This window comes from Linepithema humile, chromosome 4 (assembly GCF_040581485.1).
Source record: "Linepithema humile isolate Giens D197 chromosome 4, Lhum_UNIL_v1.0, whole genome shotgun sequence".
Lineage (NCBI taxonomy): Eukaryota > Metazoa > Arthropoda > Insecta > Hymenoptera > Formicidae > Linepithema > Linepithema humile.
Window position 1 is genome coordinate 20,663,111 of NC_090131.1, and position 27,645 is coordinate 20,690,755.

Consider the following 27,645-nt stretch of genomic DNA (forward strand, 5'->3'; position numbering starts at 1 on the left):
TGTACAAAGTGATGTACTCATCCCTATAATTTTACATCTTTCACTGATGAAGATCTTGGTCAGATATTACTTAATAATTTTACATATGTTTAGACATGTTCAGACTTTGCAGGAAGCAAAAAGTTTAAGATAAGTTAAGATGACAGGTTTAATCGACAAGTAAAGAAATGAATAAAAAATCAAGAATATTTAAATTTGAATAAATGTTTGAACAATGAATTTTACAGCGTATTTTCATAATTTCCCCTAATAACAGAAAGATTAAAGTACTCTAATCGATTAGTGACAAAGTCGGTTGGATCGATTATTGTCGATAGAAATCAGAAGTATGGTTACCATCTACAGTTCACACGAAGCGGAATGTCTCGGCGGAGAATCAGGCCGAGCGTTTTCTGTAGCGGTGCGCAGTGATCCGCTGGATCGTGAGATAATTATGGAAATGAATTTCGATCGTTATGGGGGCGTAGATCTCGATTCTTCCGTGACATGACCCGGACTCGACAACGATGATCCCACCCAGCACCATAATTTTCTCTACAATTTTCGTGCCTGCGTGTAAACATCCAACGGTACGTTACTACAAAGCGCGATCGCAACGTATACCGCCGATAGTCACCTAAAAAGGGCAAAATATTTGGCCTACTTTTTACACTCATGTTCGAACGTCAGGGAAAAGGCAGTCTCGTAGAGCAATTCCGAATGTTTTTCAACTAAGATATTATCATAACGGCGAGAGGCCAGACATGAAGACGCTATTCTAGCGGTTTTGCTTGATGCACGTCGTGAATAGGATGAGTTATCAGTCAAATACTAATGTCGGTACACAGTGCTTTTAACACTCGACTACTTCTTAAATTAGCCTGGCGACGGAGCTATTCAGAGATGTGAAAGGACCGCGGAGACGAGGTGACGGAAGCCGGAGGGACGTCTGTATAGACGACATCTCTCGCGCAGCGGCAGCTTTACGAGGAGAAAAGAGGAGAAAAGCGACAGGAGGATGAAAGAGCGATGTGTGAGAAATTGGACAAGGACACACGAGTGGATCACCGAGAGCCGATTCTAAGCGTGTATGCGCGCATTATCTAGCCCGCACGAGCGCTACGAACATCCATGGCTTGTATTTAACGGCATTACGCGCGCGTCCGCACGGTCACGATTCATGCATAATTTACCTGAAAGCACGATGAAAAATAGTTTTGACCTCAAGGGCCAGGACGGGAAAGGCGTTTGTCCGCCACGCACTCGACTGCTGCCGCTGCTGTCTGCATAGAAAGTGGCTGCCCTCGCTGCGTTACGTGCGAGGGTGCATTGGACTGGTCAGAGTTGTAATCCGATTGACTAAGGCCGCGGTTAGGACTGCTTGCGGTATAATGGCATTGCGCGGACGATCTCTCGATACATGAAAACGACGGAGACGCGTGGATCCGCTTCACGACATTTTTAGAGACACGCGATGCAATTCATCAAATACTTCTAGTGTCACGAGACTTGAAATTAAGAAATCTTCGTCAAAAGTTTAATATTTTCAAAACCAAAAATGTTTTTGAAAGTCTTGGTAAATGAGCAATCTCCACTAATTCATTATTCGTGAAAGAAAATCGCGTTAGCGATTAAAGTCGGGAAAACGAGCTGTTTCGCCATTGAAAATGCTTATCACTGATTCTATTTTGTCTTTTTTGACACGAATTTTGCGAAATGTAATTTTTCCACGTTAATTATCAATATATTCATCAGTATATTCGTCGGTATATTCTTATTCTGTATCTGCAACAGGTGCATCGCGTTATGGTTTTAAGTTCCGCGTAATCCGGCAGCATCCTCGATAGAATCTTCTCAAGCAGTGTTATCACCTGCCATAGGAACTTGGCACCGCTTGCCTCAACCGCTGGCTTCTTAACGCTGTACAACACTATGGGGAAACCTGTTTGTCATGTATCTCGCTCTCGGGATATATTAACTGCATTCTGTCGCTCACGTGCAATGTCTGGTACCCGAAGGAAACCATGTTTCTTGCTCTCTTTCGCTTACATTCGCGTCGACAATGAAACTTCCTGTCCCATCATATAAAATATACAGTCTACCTTGAAATCATTGTGAGTAATCTGAGCAACGCGCGCAACAAGTGTATCACCGTAGATCATCGGCTCTTTTAATTAGCAATATTTAGGCGTGCGAGGACAAAACTTTTTCAACATTTATTTGCAGCAAAAACGCGCCACGGAGTTATCTTTATGTCTCTATCATTTTTTCAGTAATAATTAAAATGCAGTTTGATGAAAAGATAAATACATAAAAACATATTTATAAGTTTTTAACAATGCAAACATCAAAATAAAAGATGCAATTAACCATATTTTTAACTAAAATTTCATGCCTTCTCATAAAAGTCTCTTTTGAACGTACTGTTGGACGAGAAAGGAAGAAAATTGTACTTCTTGCTAATAATATATTATTGTAGATATGTGTGTAAGCCAATGCGTAAATGCCCTAGCTTACAATTAGTAGTGTTCTGGCTAGCCTAGGCATAGACACTACCATATACTCGTTACTACTGACACTCTCGCTGTTCGTTCACACAGCGGCAGCCGGTATATCCAGTCCCGCATAATTTTAACCGTAAGATATACGGAGTTTATACTGAGGTTAAAGTACGCGCATATCCGAGCCATGGAGTATTCTGTCGATTTCAGACGAAATTATTCCGTCGATTTCAGACAAAATTATTCTGTCGATTCGCCAATAGTTTTGCAAAAAAGCAGACGAAAAATATGCAATAACGAATAATAAATGGATAACCCATCATTTTATGCAGCTCAATACAAACGACTCAATTTCGCATTGCTAGTGGCCTGTCACGGTTCGAATTATAACGATATACAACGATTAAGCATGATTCTTGGTTGATTTATATCTGAGCAACGCGCTCAGAAACAAAATTATTTATGGAAATTTCGGCACAATTCAAATCAGATTGGCAACGTGAATACTTGTTTGATATTCCTGCACTACCGTCTATTAATCCATAAATACGCTTAAATTAATAAAGCTATGATCGAAACCTCAGCAATGTTAATTAACTTAAAGCGTAATTTCGCTTTAATCATGATGTAGCGTAAGATTTTTAAAATTAAATTTTCTCGATGATGAATATCGATGCTTCGCTAGCGTCATTCGTATGAATGCCGCATCGGGTCATCGTCATCCCATCGATCTTATCCCCCTTCTTTCTCTCGTCTAGAAAATAGGTATCGCGTTGCTATTCTTGGCGCACTTGTTACTACTAATTACAGACTTCGACAGAAATCAGGTTCGGGAAGTGAGCATGTCTTGGCACTCTCGCGACGTTTAATATCCTCTGAAAGTGCGTAATACGGTTGAGTCATCGACGCACGGCGAACGCACTTTTCGTCAAGTGCGGAGGACAATGTCATCGAAAATTAAATTTTCTGCGTGATACGGAACGCGCGACTCCAGGAAGAGGAGAAACGGATCTCGCGGAAAGAGAGCATCTCGAACAAGACGGAGCGATGTACTCTATGTCACGTTTGCACGTAGCTCGTAATACCGCGGAAGACGTACCGCCTTCTCCGTGACGTAAACCGACCGGTTACACGGGCGGGCACGAAAAAGATGAGCGTTCGTGTAACGGAGCGTACGATGAGTCTGCGGACGCGCATTTTTCCCCGCGGCGCCGCTGTTCTCTAGCAGCCTCGGAAACGAAATGAGCGCACGTACGTGTCGATAATAATAATTTCTTGTTACTTGATCGCGAACGAAAAGGTTTCGCGTAAATATGATGTCCATGCAAAGCCGTATTTTTCTTCGCAAACCCGATAATTACAACGCACATACTGTTATTCGAATTCTAATTAAAAAATTTTTATACGAGAGCGGCGGTTGGACAAATTACCTTATAATTATTTAAATTGTAAATTGTCCGAAAACAAAATTGTCTGTTTTACAATTTAATAATTAATGTTAGTAGCTATTTATTTTCAAAGAGTATAATAGTAACGAAATATGAATAAAATTGTTATCGCATTCAAAATGTGAGCAATCGTCTTAAATTGTTTTCGTCGCGAGTTTGCTCGCCAAGTTTCCGCTATTGCGTGCCAACAATTTTAAAAATGAGAATTGTTGCGTTACGCAGCGTGATCATAAAGTTAATGGTTCCTGTCATTACGCAAGCCACTAATTATCAGGGAGATTGATTGAACATGCCGACTATCAAGGCGGCAGCGGCAGCGCAGTGGCGAATGATACGGATGTATCTGCTCTATGTACTGACATAGATATCAGAACCGAATGATATACCGATCGTTAAGATAAAACTATTTATCCCAACTCAAATGTTCACAGTATGCTGAAATCCCTCGATAAGACACGCGTGGTATCTTTCGCATTATTATTTATTGCGTGAATGATAAAATAAAGTTGCACAGATTTATTTAATTAAGCGCACTTAAGTGCCTCATAAAAATCCGTTTCCTTCGGCAATTAATCCGATGAATTTTTCTTACGTTTCATACAGCGTAATTCTATTCCTTGTCGCGACACGCAAAAGAAAGAAGAACGAATTTTTCTCAAAAATATTGCTCTCAAATTTTCACGACTACATAAAACCTGTGATTTATACCTATATATGGTATGTAATGGTAAAAAAAAATCCAACCGCTAAGTAAAATAAACACAATCTCGTGTACAAGAGATGAGCAACTTCAGCGCGGCGCTCAGTGAATAATGAAAGTTCAATCACTGTTAATTATAGGTGGTCTTGAGAGCAAGATGTTTTTCCTTACCCTCGCAGATCGCCCATTGAGAAGTGACGGCAATGACGGATTCGCGTTACGACCTTGTGGATCTCTAATTACTGTGCGCGATATTATCGCGGGACATGAATCATTGCTATCAATGAAATAGAACGGACCGCGTGTGTTAGCGGGTGCTGAAAAATCGAAGAATCTTAATAACTTCTCGCTGTAACTGTACACGCTTTAGAAAGATGGAATTTCTAATCGAAAATGTTTGTTAACGCGCAATCCTCAACGCGTCGAGCGTCTTGCAGTGCAATTAATTAATAATTATAGGTATAACTTTACATAATATTTGATTGTTCTCGTACAAGGAAAACTAGACGATTTAATTGCTTACATTGACTAAATCGAACAAAAAATTGCAGTTTGCACAAAAGCATGCAATAAGAAAGTACCATGAGAAACACATATAAAGACATTATCTTCTGTTGAATTTCACGTCAACTGCGTGAAAACGGAACACGAGGTAATATAGTTGCTGTATTCGCAAATCCAAATGATTACATCGGCAATTTTCTTACTTATAGCTACATGACGATATTCGCGCGCATTATGCGGATAATACGGCAAAAACTTCCGTGCGGTACAGACAGCAATATTTTCGCACTTGTCATGTCGAAAGATCGTAAAAGCTGAAATTGTCTCTACCTAACATGGGCAACCGCAGGACAATGCGACCGCAATATTGCTCTTCAGTCAACCGAGTTATTTCGTTATAGGTCACTACAGCTTGTAAAATCTTCTCCAGACGCAATTTGAGCCCGATTATTTACAGGGGCGGATTTACCAGCTCAGTGCAATAAATGTAAACAAGAGCGTTTTATTGGCTAATTCTGTGAGAGCATAATCTACAGTTTAGAACTTAGAAACATCCAAGTTTGAAAAATTCTAATGGAATATATTATAAGAAAAATGAATAAATATATAAAAGAAAATTATCTGAAAATTGCATATAAAGTTTCTGCATATTTAATAATAGAAAAATTCAGAGTTCCCTCCCATTCTGTATTTATTTAATTCACTTCTGTGTACCAAAGATTGAAATAACAACATTGAGATAACATATTCGATTTTTTACAGTTTTTAAAACTCGAAAATGTTTCTGTCAATTAAAAATAAAATAGTAACAATTATTCGAATATTTTTCTGCTACAAAAGAAATTCAGTTAATTAATTAATTAAATTCTAATAAAAAAATATTTTTTTTATTTACTATTTATAAACGTTTTTTGTTCATTTAAATTTTAAAAATAGAAAAATTGCGATGAAGTAACTGTTATTGTTAGATTTCTATTTGTGTATTTGTATGTAATTAATAATTGTAACAATCAAATGAGATGTATGTATATTCATCATTATCAATTAGCGACTATTAATTTATAAATATTATTCAATCTACTTCTTAATCTTTATTTTTAATAAAAAAATTGATCAAATGCCGATTTCTATTATAAGATATTTAATTTTAATTGTCCGCAAACTATTAATAAAAGAAATATTAGACAGATGAACAAAATATTTCTGAAATATTATATTTTGCAGGCAATTAAAATAAAGTATCTTATACTAAAAGTTGATATCTGTTATTTCTTTTAAATATTTCTTGCATTTTTATTAAATAAGTTCCAAAATTGGATAAAATAAATATGTAAAAAGTGCATAATATTCATTTTTAAACAATAATAATTATAATAAAAAATATACAGCGATTTAAAGGTTTCTTTTCAACTCGTCGCAACGCGTTTCATAATAGACCGCGATTAATGCAATCGAAATGCAATATTGCAATTCTCGAAATATCAAAGCAGTAACAAAGCAGTGACAAACCAATCACCATTCAGCTTTTGGAAAGAAAAGAACAAGAAAATAAGTACAAAAAGTGCAATTAAAACAATCCTATTATTTAACACAAAAATAAAATGTGAAATATTTTAGTAAAATTATAGATAGTTGAAATAATGAATTATTGTAAGAAATGTAATTTACGCGCCTAATTATAGAATAACGTCATGTATGTACATGCATCTATTGCACCTCTGCTGCACTTTAACGAGAAATAACGTATTTCTTATGTTGGCTACACTGAACCATACAGTTGCTAGTCCCCGCTGCCCATTCTTCCGGTATCGTTCTTTCAGGCAAGCGAAATGGCTGATCAGGTACGTGTGTGATGCTATGATAGTCAATTAATTGATTATCTCACGTAATTCGCCCTATTTTGTCGAAACATGAAGTGTTTTCACAAAAGTTGGCATTATAAATAAGTGTATACATGAAATAAACTCGTAAAATTGAAATATGTATAAAAGATTACGGTAATCGTCGCGAACATAACACGTGGTTAGGTCGTATGGTTGTACTAGATAAGTTTTAACGCTGAAATTCAACACTGGGAAAGAAATGTAATTAATTTATATGATTTTGTTACTTTTCAGAGCGAACGTGCGTTTCAAAAACAACCTACGATCTTTCTTAATCGTAAGAAAGGTCTAGGCCCGAAGCGCAGGAAGCCTATGAGATATAGCCGTAATGTTGGGCTTGGTTTCAAGACACCTCGTGAAGTAAGCATAAATCTGTTTTTCATTTAAGTATTTCAGTCAAATTAACGTTTTAAAAATCTAAAATGATGAAATACATGACGGTCTTCTGAAGATACACTGAAGAATGTCTATATTCTCACGTACTGAATATTTTTTCATTTTTCTTTAATGTGAAAGATATTTAATATGTACAAAATGTTTCATTTGTTGGTTTAATTCTTACAGGCTCTTGAAGGAACTTATATTGACAAAAAATGTCCATTTACTGGCAATGTATCGATTAGAGGGCGCATCCTCACTGGCGTTGTACAGAAGATGAAAATGCAACGTACCATTGTTATACGCAGGGATTATCTACATTATATTAGAAAATACAACCGTTTTGAGAAGCGTCATCGTAACATGAGTGTCCATCTCAGTCCTTGCTTCAGGTATATAAAGAATAAAATAGTGTGAATTATTTTTGATACTTTCTTCTATTAAATTTATTTTTATATGATGATACTATCACGATGGTCTACTGATATATATTGACTTTGATGAATCTTTATTAATCTGAATAATAAGAAAAATAGTATAACAAGAGATATAATTAATCACTATCAATATTTATTAATCTTATATTGAATTTCAGAGATGTAGAAATTGGTGATGTAGTCACCATTGGAGAATGCAGACCTTTGAGCAAGACAGTAAGATTTAATGTATTGAAAGTTTCGAAGGGAACAGGATCAAAGAAGAGTTTCAAGAAATTCTAAATATCCATCTATTTGATAGTTTTGTAATTATTTAATATCTATTTGTGTAATATTAGTGCTATTATTACAAATATAATTGAATTAAAAAGGAAATAAAATGATAGAATTTAAATTCCCATATAGTGAATATTTTTATATTCATTTTTTAACAGTTAAAGTTATAATATGTAAACCTTCTCATGTATTTTCCCAGATTAAATTGTTATGGAATTGATGACCTTTTTCTGCAACACATCTGCAGAATATTATTAAATTTATATTCTTTTTTTAAATTTAATTTGCAATAATAGCAGTAATATAAATAAATATTAAATAAGTACAATTCTATGAATTGTAACTTTCATACTTGAAATCTGAGAAAAAAATAAAATTTCTATAAAAATATTGGTCATAAATAATACAATTTACTGCTTCTCATAATGGATTCTCCTTGATGTGTCTTCTAATTGATACATTGTTAATATTACAGAGCCATTGTTAAGCATAATATGAAACAGATCAATTTTTAAAATTTATGCCTTCATAAAATTCTTTTATTTTTATATTGATATACTTTATATTGTTAAAATATTGTAATTTTACTACTAAAAATAACAAGTACATACACACAAATATGACTTGTGTAAAATTTAATATTCTTGTTTGAAACAAAGAGTAATTTTGTGTTATGTTATTTATTTGTAAAACATCAGACAAAGGTATCAAAGATTATCAAATCATGATTTATGACAATTACATAAGGAAATGAAAAATGCAGCAGAGGATATCAATTTTGTGCAATTATGCAAGTACATACATATAATAAATAAACACACTACCTACATATAATAAATAAATTCACTCACCAGTTGTTATATCCTAGCAGATGCTTTCAGCTACACCTAAAAAAATTCATATATATTTTAATTATTATGTATTGTATAACATAAATTTTATAATTCATGCTAATTACTAGAAATATTTAACTATATTCATATTGATTAAGATATAACTATATGTAATAAAGGATAAATATTTAAAACATTAAACTGGTATTTAAGGGGTTCAGAAGAAAAGTGGGTCAAGTCCATTTTTGTTAATTGTTAAAAAATTACTTCTAAAGTTGTTTTAATTGTGTGCAACATGTACACTGTTTTTCATAAGTTCTTTTAATTTTAACCTAAATATTTGTACCCATACAGAACATTGCAGCAATATTGTGGCAATATTGCAATGTTCCTGCAATGTTCTGTGCTTATGGTCACTCACTTTTAAATGGATTTAAAAAGGACTTGGTCCACTTTTCCTCTAAACTCTTCATTTAATAAATGTTTTAATAAATATTTTCAAACATTTTAACAAGTGTATAGTAAATACAAATTATAATTGTGTATGTGTTATCACAAGTATCACACTTGCGTGCATATTTAATAATTAAACTCACCAGCTAGGATATCGTAATTTGCGCCATCCCTTGTAGATCCTGTCTTAGAATGATCCACATGAACTTCGAAAAATCGATGAATATCAGAAACTTATTGGTATTCACACTCACTTTGAATTCAACCGATGGAATATTATTAATCAGAAACACTCGCGGTAAATAACACATTTCGGCAATCGCACGTCATTTTAATCGACACTCCCGACGCGCATACGTTATGCACTTAAAAACATGAATTGATACGGATAACATATACGCCATTATTTATAAAACGTTCGCGCTCTGCGTTCCGAATCACAACTCATGAATATTGTCGTTATATTTGATGCTACGCGGTCGGTAGATAATGCGTTTTACGTTGTTACCAATCATAAATAAATTCAATGCGCGCCATCTTCCGGCTACGTGACAATTACTAATCCGTTTTAATTCAAAACGCAGAGCGCGGACACTGCACGATTCATCACTTATTTCAACGAAATATCGTTACTAACACAAACTCGCGATAATGCATTCCGGCAATAGATCATTATTTTAATCGCTATGCCCAATAAAGATTCGCATTTATATGGATAAATTATGCGCTTGTAATCAAATAATCTTTTGAATACAAATAATCTGAATAACCGTTGCATAAAAATTTGTATTCACTGTACGTTTACGTGTACGTTTACCACTAACGAATTCGCCGTTAAACCGTCGAACATCCATAATATCACTTCCGACAATCTCCCGTTACTTAATCGGCTCGCACTTACGTACTTACTCCCGCACGCACTTAATTTGCATTTATAACGTAGATTGATAAAATATAAATAAAATATGCGATTAGTCGTGAAATGCTCGCGATGCACGTAAGAACACTGACATCGCGCTCGAAGATCAGTGTTGCACTGTGTGCAACATTCATATATTTTCACTAGTTGGCTCTTCGTTACGCGTGAATTTAGCGCAAGACATATCATTATACCAACAAAAATTTAAATAAAAAATACTATACGTTTGCGTTTTGATATATTTAGAGCATTTTATTATCTCACATTATATCGTAAGAATATAAATAAATATGTGAACGAATAAATCTTTGTAAATATCTTTTACGAAAAATGCCAGGACGATCGCTCTTAATTTTGTCTTCTGAAAAATGCTCTAAATCTATAATAAATAAATGCACTTTAGTTTTGTAAAAATGTATTTTTGTTATCTTCAATAAAAAGCATTTAATATGTAAAAATATTTTTATGTACTTTTACATGTAGTTTGGCAGAAATTATTGTCATAAATTATAACAATATCATATAATTTAATGTTAAAGAAAAAATATCTGTCAAAGATTATATTAAAATTTAATATACATAGCAAAAATAATTTCGCATAAGTAGAATAACTTATAATTATCAATATTATTACTACTTTTTTAGATCAATTAATATAGAATGTCAATTAATTTCAATATCTTTAAGTCAAATTGTAGAAGTATATGTTATTCATTATATCCTTTTTATATTATTTTAGCTAAACATTTTAAAGATATAAGAAGGCACTAGAATTTATTTTATATAAAAGCAATATTATTCTTTTAAAAGAGCTTAGTCATAATTATCAGTTGTCGCACCAAAGTTTATCACAATTGTATGTTTGCTTTATTATATCAAGTTAACAGTTGTTCCAGATAAAAAATAATTCTACTGTTAATTTAGTTTTTTTAATTATATTAGAATTTATTATTAAATCTGCATGTCAATTTTTAAATTTGCTTCATATATAACCATTATATATAATAAAATAGTTATATCTTTAATAAATAATCTTATTCAATATAAAAATAATGCAGCTTTGAAGTTATATTAACTATTATTGTTATAAGCAATAAATAGGATAAGAAAATATATTTTTAATATAAATACATATATACAACCATATAAATTTATAACTTTAGTAACAATAGTGAAATTAACAAACATTTTTTAACTAATAATGAATAATAAAAAACATAAAAAAATAATTATATATTCATAATAATTAGAACATTACTTAATTTAATTTAGTTTAATTTAACAGTTATATCTACGTGAAAAAAATATATCTTCTTATCTCATAATATTGTTACAATTTAATCGATTAATTACCTTGAATTAAAAGCCATTCTAATATATATGTTTGCACGGAATATCTTTAGTTACTTACAGTTACATTTGTTTTAACTGAGTATTCAGTTATATAAAGTATATATATAATAGGGCCTGCAAAACTCAATAGTAATGAAAACAGAAGAAGTTGTGTCCAAGATAATCCCCAATTGTCTCCAGAACATTTTAATATATCTGTTTCATACCGTTCTGGTATTTCTGTACTTTCTGTATCACTAAGTAATCGATCATGCTCTGAGTGAAAAACTTCAGAAGAATTGGCATTATTGTAAGATGATAAAGGTTCACACAATGAGTTTAATATAATTGTATTAATTTCCATGCTTGATTCTATATTCGTTGGCATAAGATTTAAGTCCATCAGCTGCTCTTCCTTTCTTACAGATGTTTCTTCTTGACATAGCGTAGATTCAGTAATAGTATTGTTGCCATGGCTTTCAGGCAGTGTTTCAGTTAAAATAGAAAATGGCTGTACAGGAACCTTAATATAAGATTTAGCATAAATTTCATTTTCTTTGTCAATTTTATTAATTCGTTTCAATGCAGATATCTAAAATTATGCAATACAAACAAAATTAGCATAAAGATATAAATATGATTATGTTGTATAGATCATAATTTCTACATACTGTACATCCATATCGAAGAGCCAATGCCTGTAAAGTATCTTCAGGTTTTACTTGTACATTAATCACTTCAATTTTGCGTTTTGATCGTTTTATAGTTTGTAAAAAGATATCCTCATCTATATTTTCATCATCCGAGTTTAAAAATACATAATGTGGAGAACCTTCCCTTCCTCGTTGATAGATTGTCTGCCTGAAATTTTAATTTATTATAAAAAATTAATATTATAATCAATTTAAAGAAATGTTTGCAAACTTGATAAAATACATATCTCGCAAAAATTATTGATTACAGTAACTAATTATATCTAATAGTACAGATTAATTCTGTATATTTTATATATTACCTGTTTGAAATTTTGTTACAAGAACATTATGTAAATTTGACAAAACGAAATGCTAAATTGTAATAAGATATAACCTTGAATTAAAATTACCTAGCACTTTTCTGTTCCTCAAACATCGAATTTACAAGTTTTTGTGGCATAATGTGATCATGCTTAGAATAATTTCATTCTTCTTACAATAATACTTATTTCGTATCGTGCTTGTATATACAAATATTAAAAAATATGTTGTCACAAACAGTACAGGTTATGACAAATAGACGGATGCATGTTAATAGTATGAAAGAATAGGTTCAAGTTAAGTTAGGTTATATCAAAGATAAGCCTGAGAGGGGCCATGCCATTGTTTTTCGTACGACGCTTTCTCTAGGCCGTACAGTAGCGCTAACTGGATCCATTTTTCGAGCCGGCGGAACTACATGGCCAGATCCACTTTTCGCTATGGTAAAACGGCCGATTGGTGCATGTCCGTACTAGATCCATAATTGTGGATCAGAGAGAAGCCTGAGAGCGGTCATCACCCCGATTTAGCTGCAACCACAATTCAAGACGCTTCTATGTGCACAAAACGTGCACATTGAACTACTGAGCCATGTACACGATACTTTCCAGTGGGTAACATGCTATGTGCACAATGTTTGGTTCTGTTCCATTCTATGTGCACAAAGTGTCGGTAACACAGAGCTAGTAGGGTAACATTGATGTATATAAAATAAATTTTCAATAAAAAAACATGCACATGTCATTATTTATTTTTATGTTAAAGCTTAATTTACAATAAGTTCTTTTTAACATAAATATACGTGACAATTTTGTTAATAAAAATTGCATCCAAGAATCGCGACATATAAGTTTTTTTAATTTTTGTAAATTCTATTTTTATATTTTGCCCTTACTTTACAATTTTTACGTAACAAGATTATAACTTTTAGATACATAGCACGTTTTGTGCACATAGAGGCGTCTTGAATTGTGGTTGCAGCTAAATCGGGGGATGATCGCTCTCAGGCTTCTCTCTGCTGGTACGATCATTTTCTTTCTTTCAATGGAAAGAAAATTTAAAGAATGTTGTGAAATAAAATACATTGTTTGTCGAGAAAAGATTTTAATAAAACCAAATACAATATAATAATAGTATACAATAAGTAATATTAAATTCAGAAAACATATACAATGAAAAAGAAATATATACAACAATGCTGCATACAGATGCAATAATGTGATATACATATATATATGTAATACAATATACAATTATATAATAATATAATATACAATATAATATACAATATATTAATACAATATTTTGTACAAATGAGAAACAGATTTTTACAAGTTTACAATATTTAAGAGAAATGTTCCAGTGGCAATATATTTAAGAATGAATTATTGATTAAAAGATGTGATGTTTTCTATGAAAATAATATTTTTAATATTATATAATAAAAATTAAAATTTACTTCGCGGAAATTTAAAACCAAAATTTGCATTTATTAAACGACGATATTAAATATTTGCAAAAATAATTGGATACGTAAATTTACCACAGTTTCCGGACATTATATTTATGAATATTAAAAAATTATTTTGTTCATATATTTTCGGAGATTGAGACATATCCAGCCATTGGGACATTTAGCTTATTACAATTTTTCTTAATATATTATCCTGTATTCCATCGAAATAATATACAAGATAATACAAAATGAAAATAATATGCCAATATGTCAATAATATGTCAATAAAATCATTTAAACGTTCAAAAGTTTTATGTATAATGCAAAATACTTTAGTTAAAAAGAGCTGAACAATACGATTTTTTATTTATAATCAAAAGTATCTCTTATAATTCAAAAAGTAGTAATATTTTATTAGTGAAATTTATTAATCTAAACATTTAAACGTCTAAACGTTCAAACTTTTTCATAATTTACGCAAGAAACATCTTTCGTTTTTCGAAAGAGAATCTTGCTGTTTGCCCACCCGAAGTTTTATCATTATTTTTGTCATCAATAAACTACAAACTAACTGCCAAAGCAGAAGTTCCAAAGTTTATCGACAGCAAAGAATTAAAAAAAAAATACAATATAGAAGTGATAAGAAGTTTTAAAATCCTACCTACCTACCCACAAACTTTATCTAGTAGAAAATCCTACCTAATTAGAAATTCTATACCTAAGAGTTCGTACAAAAAATTTTCCGCAGGATGCTTTAGCGCAAAGCTCGACTCAGTTACCGCCATTTGTATCTGAATTTCGGGAAGGAGTTTTTCGCAGGATGCTTTAGCGCAGAGCTCGGCTCAGTTACCGCCATTTGCATCTGAAATTCGGGAGGGAGTTTTTCGCAGGATGCTTTAGCGCAGAGCTCGGCTTAGTTACCGCCATTTGCATCTGAATTTCGGAAGGAAATTTTCCGCAGGATGCTTTAGCGCAGAGCTCGGCTCAGTTACCGCCATTTGCATCTGAATTTTGGGAGGGAGTTTTCCGCAGGATGCTTTAGCGCAGAGCTTGGCTCAGTTACCGCTATTTGCATCCAAAATCTGAGAGCTACTACCTTGGTGTTTCTCAAAAGACGCTAGCGCAGAGCTCAGCTCAGTTTCCGCTAGTTGCGTCCGAAATTTTTGTTGATAGTCGATCATTATTCAATGATCGATCGTATCAACGTTGTTTCGAGATCTGTGCTCGACCATCATCGACGGGACCACGAATTTCGAATTTCCGCGCTCAACCATGGGATCAACACTAGAACTACCGACGATTAACATATACCAATTTTTATTTCTTTTTTCTTTCTTTTTAAAAGGTGATAAAGAGAAAAAGTACATTAATCAATTTAATTATTTAACACAATGCAACACAAGTCACAGAAAAAAATCTCAAAAAATACAATATAAATTTAAATAATTATTCTAAAATGAATAAACCGGTCATTTTGACCGCTTTGATAGTTCTAGTGTTCTAATGTTAAGCCATAGGACCACGGATGCATGGGTAAGCTAGGAAAGATTGCGAAGAAATTGACGTATAGCAAGAATAAATATATATTTTAAAATTGTAAATAAATTGTTAATAAAAAATGCACTCTTTCTTTATTAGATCAATTATTTCAAATATACCATAATTCATTAATATATTTACGTTTGTGTAAAAGAATTTTCTTTTTTATTTTTAATTTAAATTTGTGATACATTTGTGGTACATATGTATTTAAAAATTTTCTTACTTTTGCTTTTCAACGCCAATTTATAATATTTAATCCTGGAAAGATATAAAAAAATAAACCACTTACCGTAGGGAAGGAAGAAATAAAAGTACACATTTACACACAGAAAAAGAATTTTGCTATCGCAATAAAATAATCGTTGCTATTGCATGTTAAATATGTTAGCGATAAAATTTCGCTATTGTAACTATTTTTACAGATTATTCAATATGCAACAAATCTGGTTTGTTCAAAAAATCGACAAATTTTGAGATGAGAAAACAAGTTAAAATTCGCTGTTACAACAAAATAATTAATTTTTAATAAATTTATTTTACTATTGCAATGAATTGTCGCCATTAATACAAACTTTGATAATAAGATAAAAATAAATTTCTTATTATATATTAGCAATATAATTTGCAGATTTAAAAACTAATTTCGGTAAATAAAATTATTATCTATAACAAATCTCTTTGCTGTTCAAATAATAATCAACTGTAAGAAATTTTGCTATGATAGCTTATATAAAATTTACTGCGGCAGCAAATACTTTTTTTCTATGTATTAACAAGTTTTATCTTTTATTTTATGTATAATCTTTTTTTTAAATATTTTTTTTCTTCTATTTTTTCTTATATAAAAAAAATATAAATAAATATATAAACATATATAAATATATAAACACAAGTACATTATTCAGAATAAAAATATATTAGGTTATTTAAAAAATTTGTAATAATTTTTATAATAAAATTGAAAACTATTTTTATATGTTTAGAGTCATCTTTGTTCAGTAATATATGCACCATTGTTTTCGACAACTTTTGGCCATCTTTAACAACTTGTGCATACATTATTAAATAAAGATATATAAACATATAAAAATTGTTTTCAATTCTGTCATCAAAAAATTCTACAAACTCTCTGAATAATTCAATATATTTTGTTCTGATCTGTCAATCATGAAATACATTTAGGAAATATTCCAGGATTAAATATTCATCAACGCATCTAAGTCCTAGCCTATCCATTTTAAGATAATGAATCGAAGAAATAGTGTACCTTTTATAATTTTATTCAAAGTATTCTGGTGTATGATTATATTTTTAATATTATATGATTAATATTTAATATATATGGATTCAAAGGGCTATTAGGCTGATGAAAGTTGCTTCAACTTCGGGCTCAATCAAAATCAAAATTAGAAACACTTTGCTTTTTTTTAATGTATTAGTAACACATAATTAAATTTAATATAAATTAACTAAAAAAATAAGTACTTCGTTCTTTTAAAAACAAATGCACGTACAACTCAAAATACTTTTAAAAAATACGAGAGAATAAAATTTTGATATAACTACTATAAAGCAATAAAAATTATACGACCTGCAAAGTGTCTCGCGTTTATATATTTTTACACCATTATTTGATCCATTATCTTAATAATAAAAGACAAATTAAACTAACTCACCGATCGATGCGCAGCAGCGGAGTTGTCGTTCTGTTGATCTGCATAGTTGATCTGTAAAATACGAAATAAATCAAAATTATAGCAGCGTTCACAATATGAAATATTTGTGAAATCATAAAAAATATTGAGTACATCGAACTTTTAATTCGTTTTCTAAGCAAATATGTAATAAAAGAATTATTAAAAAAGTTTAATTATTTAAATAAAAAGTAAAAAAATATGCGAATAAATTCTAATAATGATAAATATTAACTAATGTGAATATTTTGTCTTTCAAATATTTTAATGTACAATATTTTCAACAAATAAATAAATTATTGCTTACCGTAAAGTTGCTCCGCCGGCGCCCGATGCTCCTCCTGAGCCTCTTCCTCCCCTCAGTGGTTCATCGAAGCACTCACATTGAATCTCACGCGTTCGCGGCGCATGCATTGCTCGCATGCGTACCTGAATACGAAAATCGCGCGATACTTAAAACGGCACTCCCGACATCACAGGCGAATCGAACCGAATTGTCCAAGCTGTGACGTTACGCGCGAATTCCGTCCGCGTTTCAGACGACCACATTTACCAATTGGGGCACGATTCTCTCAAAACAGAAGGCAAAGATAAGCTTGAAGAAGATGAGGTGATTAGTCATCCAATCAACCGACTAGATACAAGACATCTGAAAAGCAATCGGTAGCGTTTGACTAACTCCGGTAGCCGTCCTCGACTACCTTTGACAGTCCGGCTATCTGTACAACTAGCGCGCTGCACGTAGAACCGAAGATTGCCCTGCCGTAGTGGAGATTTTATGATTGAAACCGACCTTTCCCTCCCCCGAGCCAAGCCTAAAGTCAAAAAAAATCGTGTCCCAATATTTGTCATACAGCAAAAATGCGTTCATCTATAGATTCGCTATAACTCTCGGCATTAACGGCACTCCCGACGCGCATTTTGTTATACTATACGACGGAACGAATATATTTTGTAGCACCGATTACGCGCACAAAGTTGATCTGTAAAATAAAAAAATAAATGCAGATTAGTGTTTGAAATAATTAATATTAATAAAATAATTACTGCGCACATTAAACTTTATATTCGTTTATTTATGCACACGTCTAAACAAAGAATTAAATTTTTAAATTTAAATTTAACTCAAATTTACTTGAAATAAATTAAGGAATATAATTGTATTATTCACTTATGCTTCTGAAGCTTTGTTATATCATATTGTGATCATTCTGTGTGTAATACGGATACATAGTTCTATCTTTTATTTTAATCAAAATAGCTCTTTGATTGAAACAATACTGGTGTTTTAAATCAGTCCCTGCACTATTATTTTTAAAAAATAACGTTTTTAACGATAAATTACTTACCACAATGTTGTTTTGCCGTCGCCTGATGCCTCCTAGGCCCCCTAGACGGGCCGCATCCAGGTCGGTTGGGCCAAAGTAAGGGCCTTAATCCTCGAGGAGAGGCCCTTACAATGTTTTAGGAGCTGCAGAAAAAATAAAGGTGGGGGAGGCGGGAACCCCGGACGCGGCCTTGGCCCCCGCGTCAGCTCCCGCAGGAACGGTAATGGTGGTGGTGGGTGTTCCGAACGCGGCATTGGCCCCCGCGTCCGCCCCCACAGAAAACAACAAGGAGGTGGGCACATCGAGCGTGGCATTGGCCCCCGCGCCCGCCCAAAAATCAATCGCGGAGGCGACCTCAGAGGAGGATGAGACCCCCTGGATTAAGCCGAAGGAGGAGAGGCCCAAGGGGGACTTTGAACGGCGTGGTGTTGGCAAACACAAGCCAACACCGACCGCTAAGGAGTCAGAGGTGATCAGCAACTGGAAGATTCCGACTAGGGCCGTGCCACCCTTAAGGATCCTCCAGGCGAATGTGAACCACTCCGCCGTGGCACAGGATTTGTTCCTACAAACCATGGCGGAGGGTGGATTTGAATTGGGGGTGGCCACGGAGCTCTACTGGAGGACCACCCCCATTGGTTTACGGATCCCACGGGTGAGGGGGTCGCCATCTACTGGCGGCCCACCGCGAACTTCTTCCCAAGCTCCAAGTTTGGGGCCGGGCTGGGCTACGTAACGGTGGAGTGGGAGGATTATTTTATCCTCGGGTGTTACGTCTTACCGAGGTGGAAGCTCCCCTCCTTTAAAACCTTCCTGTCAGGGCTTGGGGACTGCATTCGTAGATGCCTCTCCCGACCCACCATTGTTGCGGGGGATTTCAACACCTGGTCGATGTTATGGAATTCTTCGCGAACCGACAGGAGGGGGGGAGATAGGGCGGCGGCACTCGGCCTGTGTCTGTTAAACACAGGCTCGAGGAGCACCTGCGTGCGTACCCGGGGGGAGTCCATCGTGGATCTCACGTAGACTTCTCCGTCGGCCGCACGCGGGGTTACGGGTTGGAGGGTGGAAGAAGACCTGGACTCGGGTTCCGATCATCGATATATCGTGATCGAGGCCTCGACCACCTCAACCGTAACGCTCGGCCGTCGCCGGCGTAGCACCCCGAAAAGGGGCTGGGTCCTTCGGAAGATGGAGGAGGACGTCCTGATGGCGGTTGTTTTGGCGGAATCCTAGCCGATGCCATCCGGTCAGGCCGTATACTTGGATCAGGAAGCCATGAGGGTCGTGGGCATGGTTGAAAACGCGTGTGACGCGTCCATGCCACGATCTAAATGGTCCCCCAGTAGGACGATGCACTGGTGGACCGGGGAGATCGCCGAGCTTAGGCGTCTTTCCTCGGCCGCCAGGCGCAGATTCCTGCGAACACGCAGAAGAGGGGATCACGCCGAAACGACTATAGCTTTGGAGAGGTTTCGTGCGGCGCAAAACGCCCTCCGAGCCGCCATCGAAACAGCGAAGGCCAGGGTGTGAAAGGAGCTTATTTCCACCCTGGACCGGGAATCCGTGGGGACGTCTCTTCAAGATAGTTCTCAAGAAGTTGAAACCAAGGGCGCCCCCGACTGCAAAGAAACTTAAACCGGAATTTTTCGGGAATATTGTGGACACACTGTTCCTAGTAGGGGGAACTATCATCCCTCCCCCCCACGGTTGGGGAGGTGTGGCCCGAGGAGCCGGCAGTCTCGGCAGAGGAAATGTCCGCAGTGCGGGCCAGGCTTGGCGGTGCGGCCAAGGCGTCTAGACCCGACGGAACTCCCGGCAGGTCATGGGCCCTGGCGACGAGGGTGCTGGGCGATCGGATGGGGCGGCTGTTCACCGCCTGCCTCAGATCCGGTGCCTTCTCCTCGCGGTGGAGGAGAGCCAATCTGGTTCTCCTCCAAAAAGATGGCAAGCCGCCGGAGCAACCCTCCGCATACCGGCCTATATGCTTGCTGGATGAGGCGGGTAAGCTCTATGAGCGAGTAATCGTAGGACGCCTCGTTCAGCACCTGTCTCGGGATGGTCCCACTTCAAGTGATAAACAATACGGCTTCCGGGAGGGACGGTCGACTTTGGATGCAATACGCCACGTTTGTTTTTTCTCGGAGGCCGTAGTGGAGAAGGGGGGGGGGAGGTGGCACTAGCGGTATTGTTGGATATTGTGAACGCCTTCAACTCCCTCCCCTGGGACTGTCTGGGGCAGCATTTGAACATCTTCAGCTGCTCCCGTATCTCCGGGCAGTCCTGTGGGACTACCTCCGGGGCAGAACGTTCGCATACAAGGACGGAACAGGCGCGGTGTGCGAGAGGAGGATGTACCGCGGGGTTCCACAGGGGTCTGTTTTGGGCCTGATGCTGTGGAATTTCGGGTACGATGTAGTGCTTCGAGCGGTCCTTCCCCCTGGCTTTGACGTCGTCTGTTACGCCGACGACACACTTGTCATGGCTCGGGGGGAGGATTGAAAAGAGGCCGCGGCTGTAGCAACCGCAGCCGTGGCCAGCGTAGTGCGCGTAATACGGGGCCTAGGATTAGAAGTGGCTCCTCAAAAGACAAAAATCCTGTTCTTCTACAAGAAAAAAGAAGCCCTGTTCTTCTACAAGAAGACAGGAGGAAGACCACCTCCGACATACATTAACGTCGGAGGGTCCCGAATCCCTGTGGGGTTCCAGATAAAATATCTGGGCTTTACCCTGGATGGACTCTAAGAGTTCATACAGCATTTCGATGCTCTAGCTCCCAGAGTGGACCTCCCAGGATGGCGAAAGCGTTGTGTCGCCTCCTGCCCAATCTCGACGATCCAGGTGCCAAAGTCCGGCACCTTTACACGAACACCGTCCGATTGGTATTTCTTTACGGGGCACCGATTTGGGCAAACGACTGATGGCCAATAAACGCGCCAGCGCCTTGGTGCGTAAGGCCGATCGGCGCATGGCCATCAGGGTCGCCCGTTGTTATCGGACGGTGTCGTACGTGGCGTCCACGACCCTGGCAAAGGTGCTCCCGTTCGACCTAGTCGCTAGTTCGCGCGCCGAAGCTTATCGGTGCGCGATTGAGGTCGGACGGAGTGGCATTTCCCCGGAAATCATTCCCAAGAAAATGGAAAGGGAAAAGGCGAGGGCCCGGAGGTGGGCGCTCAGAGAGTGGAAACACCGACTGGGCGAACACAATACTCCGGGTCTTCCGGAACTGAAGACCGTCGAGACTATCCAGCCCTGCCTACAAAAGTGGGTAGGCAGGAGGGGAGGCGGAATTTCGTTCTGCCTGGCGCAGGTTTTCACCGGGTATGATTGCTTTGGTGACTACCTGTGCCGAATAGGTAAGCAGCGCACTACGCGGTGCTACCATTGCGCGGCCAACCGGGACTCGGCGCAGCACACGCTGGAGGAGTGCCCAGCGTGGACCGTAGAGCGTCGGGCCCTGGTCGAAATGGTGGGCGGAGACCTCTCTCTTCCTTCCCTGATTAGAGGGATGTTGGAGAGAGAGGAGAGTTGGGTGGCAGTCTCCTCCTTCTGTGAGACGGTAATGTCTCGGAAGGAGAAGGTTGAGCGGGAGAGAAGGGGGGAGGGAGGCACGACCTTCTCTCAGAGAAGGAGGAGGAGGGGCCAAGGAGGTGGCCGGATAAGGCCATGCCCTCCGCGCCTAGGCGTGAATAACGCGCCGTGATAATGCTGGGTGGGAGATGGGAGAGCCTAGCGACCTCTCTCTTTTTCACCCCGGTGGGCTCCGAAGGGTGGTCCGCTGAGACCTCTCTTCGGGGCAAGAGGTACACGGTTCCCTCCGCTGGAGGAACCGTGAGGAACCCAACAACTCCTGTAAGGACTATTCCCAATCGCTGGTAAAAGACGGGGACTTTGATTCCAAACCCCCGGATGCCTGGACCCGTTAGGCGTGTTATTCACGACACCAGGATAGGGGAGTAAACCTCGATAAAAAATCCGGGATCTTGCCAGTCTTGTTAGCACGCCGGTGTTTCGACATGACGGCTGGCCGTGCACAAGGGGGGGGGGGGGGGAATAGGTGGCGACTTACACCGTAACCCCAAGTATGGGGCCGAAGGCCGGTGCTTTACACGAGCCGCGAGGGTTAGTCTTGATCGACAACCGTCTTAGTGGAAAGAGAACCACGATAAAAACACCCAGAAAAGACAACTCCGTGAAGTTGACAACTCACGGAGACTCAGTGCTCAAATTACATGTTATGTAAGACAATTTTTCCTTTATTTCCCATAATTTTTAATCAAATTTTTATACATTGAAAAAAAACTAATTTTTTAGTAAATATTCAGTAAAAACTTTAATTTAACTTCATTGTAAGTTGAAAGAATTAAAATTATTTGCTTTTCAAGGAAAAAAATATTATTATGATACTAAAATACCTATTAATAAATAAATGCAATTACCTGAAAGATGATTCGTTAGGCCTCGTATATTTTATTGGCGTTGGTGTTGATGTTAGCGTCAGCGTGGGCGTGGGCGTTGACGATGGCGTAGGCTTTGGCGTTGGCGTAGGTTTTAGCATTAGCGTAGACTACGGCGTTGGGGGCTGGCGTGCGCTTTGGCGACGGCGTGGGCGTAGACGCGTCCGCAAACTTGATCATTGACATAGGCGTGGCCGCAGGGCCATTCTTCAATAAGTCGCTAATGTCCAGCATTAGCGACGAATTATAGAGTGGCCCGTAGCTATGTAGCCTAGCCCAACCGTAGCCGCAGCCGCATTCGTAGGCACCAGCCGTAGCCGCAGCCGCAACCGTTGCCGGCAGCCCTTGCCGTAGCCATAGCCGTAGCCGTAACCGTAGCCGCAGCCGTAGCCATAGCCGTAGCGGTTGCCATCCATCATACGCAACGGACAAGAGCGGAGTTGATCTGTAAAATACAAAATCGAGTTCAGATTAATAATGTGTTAAACTTAGTATTTTATAAATAAAATTATTGTACATATTAAATTTTTTCTTTATTTCCCATAATTTTTAATCAAATTCTTATACATTGAGAAAAAACTAATTTTTTAGTAAATATTCAGTAAAAACTTTAATTTAACTTCATTGTAAGCTGAAAGAATTGAAATTATTTGCTTTTCAAGGAATAAAATATTATTATGATACTAAAATACCTATTAATAAATAAATGCAATTACCTGAAAGATGATTCGTTAGGCCTCGTATATTTTATTGGCGTTGGTGTTGACGTTAGCGTCAGCGTGGGCGTGGGCGTTGACGATGGCGTAGGAGTTGGTGTTGGCGTAGGCTTTGGCGTTGGCGTAGGTTTTAGCATTAGCGTAGACTACGGCGTTGGGGGCTGGCGTGCGCTTTGGCGACGGCGTGGGCGTAGACGCGTCCGCAAACTTGATCATTGACATAGGCGTGGCCGCAGGGCCATTCTTCAATAAGTCGCTAATGTCCAGCATTAGCGACGAATTATAGAGTGGCCCGTAGCTATGTAGCCTAGCCCAACCGTAGCCGCAGCCGCATTCGTAGGCACCAGCCGTAGCCGCAGCCGCAACCGTTGCCGGCAGCCCTTGCCGTAGCCATAGCCGTAGCCGTAACCGTAGCCGCAGCCGTAGCCATAGCCGTAGCGGTTGCCATCCATCATACGCAACGGACAAGAGCGGAGTTGATCTGTAAAATACAAAATCGAGTTCAGATTAATAATGTGTTAAACTTAGTATTTTATAAATAAAATTATTGTACATATTAAATTTTTTCTTTATTTCCCATAATTTTTAATCAAATTCTTATACATTAAGAAAAAACTAATTTTTTAGTAAATATTCAGTAAAAACTTTAATTTAACTTCATTGTAAGTTGAAAGAATTGAAATTATTTGCTTTTCAAAGAAAAAAATATTATTATGATACTAAAATACCTATTAATAAATAAATGCAATTACCTGAAAGATGATTCGTTAGGCCTCGTATATTTTATTGGCGTTGGTGTTGACGTTAGCGTCAGCGTGGGCGTGGGCGTTGACGATGGCGTAGGAGTTGGTGTTGGCGTAGGCTTTGGCGTTGGCGTAGGTTTTAGCATTAGCGTAGACTACGGCGTTGGGGGCTGGCGTGCGCTTTGGCGACGGCGTGGGCGTAGACGCGTCCGCAAACTTGATCATTGACATAGGCGTGGCCGCAGGGCCATTCTTCAATAAGTCGCTAATGTCCAGCATTAGCGACGAATTATAGAGTGGCCCGTAGCTATGTAGCCTAGCCCAACCGTAGCCGCAGCCGCATTCGTAGGCACCAGCCGTAGCCGCAGCCGCAACCGTTGCCGGCAGCCCTTGCCGTAGCCATAGCCGTAGCCGTAACCGTAGCCGCAGCCGTAGCCATAGCCGTAGCGGTTGCCATCCATCATACGCAACGGACAAGAGCGGAGTTGATCTGTAAAATACAAAATCGAGTTCAGATTAATAATGTGTTAAACTTAGTATTTTATAAATAAAATTATTGTACATATTAAATTTTTTCTTTATTTCCCATAATTTTTAATCAAATTCTTATACATTGAGAAAAAACTAATTTTTTAGTAAATATTCAGTAAAAACTTTAATTTAACTTCATTGTAAGTTGAAAGAATTGAAATTATTTGCTTTTCAAGGAAAAAAATATTATTATGATACTAAAATACCTATTAATAAATAAATGCAATTACCTGAAAGATGATTCGTTAGGCCTCGTATATTTTATTGGCGTTGGTGTTGACGTTAGCGTCAGCGTGGGCGTGGGCGTTGACGATGGCGTAGGAGTTGGTGTTGGCGTAGGCTTTGGCGTTGGCGTAGGTTTTAGCATTAGCGTAGACTACGGCGTTGGGGGCTGGCGTGCGCTTTGGCGACGGCGTGGGCGTAGACGCGTCCGCAAACTTGATCATTGACATAGGCGTGGCCGCAGGGCCATTCTTCAATAAGTCGCTAATGTCCAGCATTAGCGACGAATTATAGAGTGGCCCGTAGCTATGTAGCCTAGCCCAACCGTAGCCGCAGCCGCATTCGTAGGCACCAGCCGTAGCCGCAGCCGCAACCGTTGCCGGCAGCCCTTGCCGTAGCCATAGCCGTAGCCGTAACCGTAGCCGCAGCCGTAGCCATAGCCGTAGCGGTTGCCATCCATCATACGCAACGGACAAGAGCGGAGTTGATCTGTAAAATACAAAATCGAGTTCAGATTAATAATGTGTTAAACTTAGTATTTTATAAATAAAATTATTGTACATATTAAATTTTTTCTTTATTTCCCATAATTTTTAATCAAATTCTTATACATTGAGAAAAAACTAATTTTTTAGTAAATATTCAGTAAAAACTTTAATTTAACTTCATTGTAAGTTGAAAGAATTAAAATTATTTGCTTTTCAAGAAATAAAATATTATTATGATACTAAAATACCTATTAATAAATAAATGCAATTACCTGAAAGATGATTCGTTAGGCCTCGTATATTTTATTGGCGTTGGTGTTGACGTTAGCGTCAGCGTGGGCGTGGGCGTTGACGATGGCGTAGGAGTTGGTGTTGGCGTAGGCTTTGGCGTTGGCGTAGGTTTTAGCATTAGCGTAGACTACGGCGTTGGGGGCTGGCGTGCGCTTTGGCGACGGCGTGGGCGTAGACGCGTCCGCAAACTTGATCATTGACATAGGCGTGGCCGCAGGGCCATTCTTCAATAAGTCGCTAATGTCCAGCATTAGCGACGAATTATAGAGTGGCCCGTAGCTATGTAGCCTAGCCCAACCGTAGCCGCAGCCGCATTCGTAGGCACCAGCCGTAGCCGCAGCCGCAACCGTTGCCGGCAGCCCTTGCCGTAGCCATAGCCGTAGCCGTAACCGTAGCCGCAGCCGTAGCCATAGCCGTAGCGGTTGCCATCCATCATACGCAACGGACAAGAGCGGAGTTGATCTGTAAAATACAAAATCGAGTTCAGATTAATAATGTGTTAAACTTAGTATTTTATAAATAAAATTATTGTACATATTAAATTTTTTCTTTATTTCCCATAATTTTTAATCAAATTCTTATACATTGAGAAAAAACTAATTTTTTAGTAAATATTCAGTAAAAACTTTAATTTAACTTCATTGTAAGCTGAAAGAATTGAAATTATTTGCTTTTCAAGGAATAAAATATTATTATGATACTAAAATACCTATTAATAAATAAATGCAATTACCTGAAAGATGATTCGTTAGGCCTCGTATATTTTATTGGCGTTGGTGTTGACGTTAGCGTCAGCGTGGGCGTGGGCGTTGACGATGGCGTAGGAGTTGGTGTTGGCGTAGGCTTTGGCGTTGGCGTAGGTTTTAGCATTAGCGTAGACTACGGCGTTGGGGGCTGGCGTGCGCTTTGGCGACGGCGTGGGCGTAGACGCGTCCGCAAACTTGATCATTGACATAGGCGTGGCCGCAGGGCCATTCTTCAATAAGTCGCTAATGTCCAGCATTAGCGACGAATTATAGAGTGGCCCGTAGCTATGTAGCCTAGCCCAACCGTAGCCGCAGCCGCATTCGTAGGCACCAGCCGTAGCCGCAGCCGCAACCGTTGCCGGCAGCCCTTGCCGTAGCCATAGCCGTAGCCGTAACCGTAGCCGCAGCCGTAGCCATAGCCGTAGCGGTTGCCATCCATCATACGCAACGGACAAGAGCGGAGTTGATCTGTAAAATACAAAATCGAGTTCAGATTAATAATGTGTTAAACTTAGTATTTTATAAATAAAATTATTGTACATATTAAATTTTTTCTTTATTTCCCATAATTTTTAATCAAATTCTTATACATTGAGAAAAAACTAACTTTTTAGTAAATATTCAGTAAAAACTTTAATTTAACTTTATTGTAAGTTGGAAGAATTGAAATTATTTGCTTTTCAAGGAATAAAATATTATTATTGTAAAAGTAAAATATTACATTACATTAAATAAATTCAATCACTTTAAAGATGATTCGCTAGGGCCCAAT

At 37.6% G+C, this 27,645-nt stretch overlaps 5 protein-coding genes across 6 annotated transcripts in view; 2 read left to right on the forward strand and 3 right to left on the reverse strand.

The window, feature by feature from the left end:
* sano (serrano) overlaps positions 1-11,091 on the reverse strand; it is a 122,857-nt gene extending 111,766 nt beyond the window's left edge. For both annotated transcript variants that reach the window (XM_012368185.2, XM_012368184.2), the window contains exons 1-2: positions 9,536-11,091; positions 8,958-8,993 (exon numbers count right to left, since the gene is read on the reverse strand). The gene's annotated coding sequence lies outside the window, so the exon portion shown is untranslated. The remainder of the gene's footprint in view (positions 1-8,957; positions 8,994-9,535) is intronic.
* Positions 6,865-8,496, forward strand: RpS11 (ribosomal protein S11). Its single transcript, XM_012368186.2, has 4 exons — positions 6,865-6,973; positions 7,250-7,375; positions 7,580-7,785; positions 7,989-8,496. The coding sequence occupies exons 1-4, from the start codon at positions 6,962-6,964 to the stop codon at positions 8,110-8,112; spliced, it is 468 nt and encodes a 155-aa protein (XP_012223609.1). The 5' UTR covers positions 6,865-6,961; the 3' UTR covers positions 8,113-8,496.
* Positions 11,092-11,690: 599 nt separating the features above from the next.
* LOC105672890 (lysM and putative peptidoglycan-binding domain-containing protein 3) lies at positions 11,691-12,996 on the reverse strand. The gene is made up of 3 exons (XM_012368136.2): positions 12,749-12,996; positions 12,315-12,504; positions 11,691-12,235 (listed from the first exon to the last, which is right to left on the reverse strand). The coding sequence occupies exons 1-3, from the start codon at positions 12,796-12,798 to the stop codon at positions 11,711-11,713; spliced, it is 765 nt and encodes a 254-aa protein (XP_012223559.1). The 5' UTR covers positions 12,799-12,996; the 3' UTR covers positions 11,691-11,710.
* A 7,437-nt stretch (positions 12,997-20,433) lies between these two features.
* Positions 20,434-22,382, forward strand: LOC136999567 (uncharacterized). The gene is made up of 3 exons (XM_067353902.1): positions 20,434-20,683; positions 20,939-21,087; positions 21,453-22,382. Exons 1-3 carry the CDS (start codon positions 20,434-20,436, stop codon positions 22,380-22,382), a joined length of 1,329 nt encoding a protein of 442 aa, XP_067210003.1.
* Positions 22,383-23,124: 742 nt separating this feature from the next.
* On the reverse strand, positions 23,125-27,442 carry LOC136999394 (uncharacterized). Its single transcript, XM_067353344.1, has 6 exons — positions 26,861-27,442; positions 26,109-26,589; positions 25,357-25,837; positions 24,605-25,085; positions 23,853-24,333; positions 23,125-23,581 (listed from the first exon to the last, which is right to left on the reverse strand). The coding sequence occupies exons 4-5, from the start codon at positions 24,739-24,741 to the stop codon at positions 23,868-23,870; spliced, it is 603 nt and encodes a 200-aa protein (XP_067209445.1). The 5' UTR covers positions 24,742-25,085; positions 25,357-25,837; positions 26,109-26,589; positions 26,861-27,442; the 3' UTR covers positions 23,125-23,581; positions 23,853-23,867.
* Between the last annotated feature and the right edge of the window lie 203 nt (positions 27,443-27,645).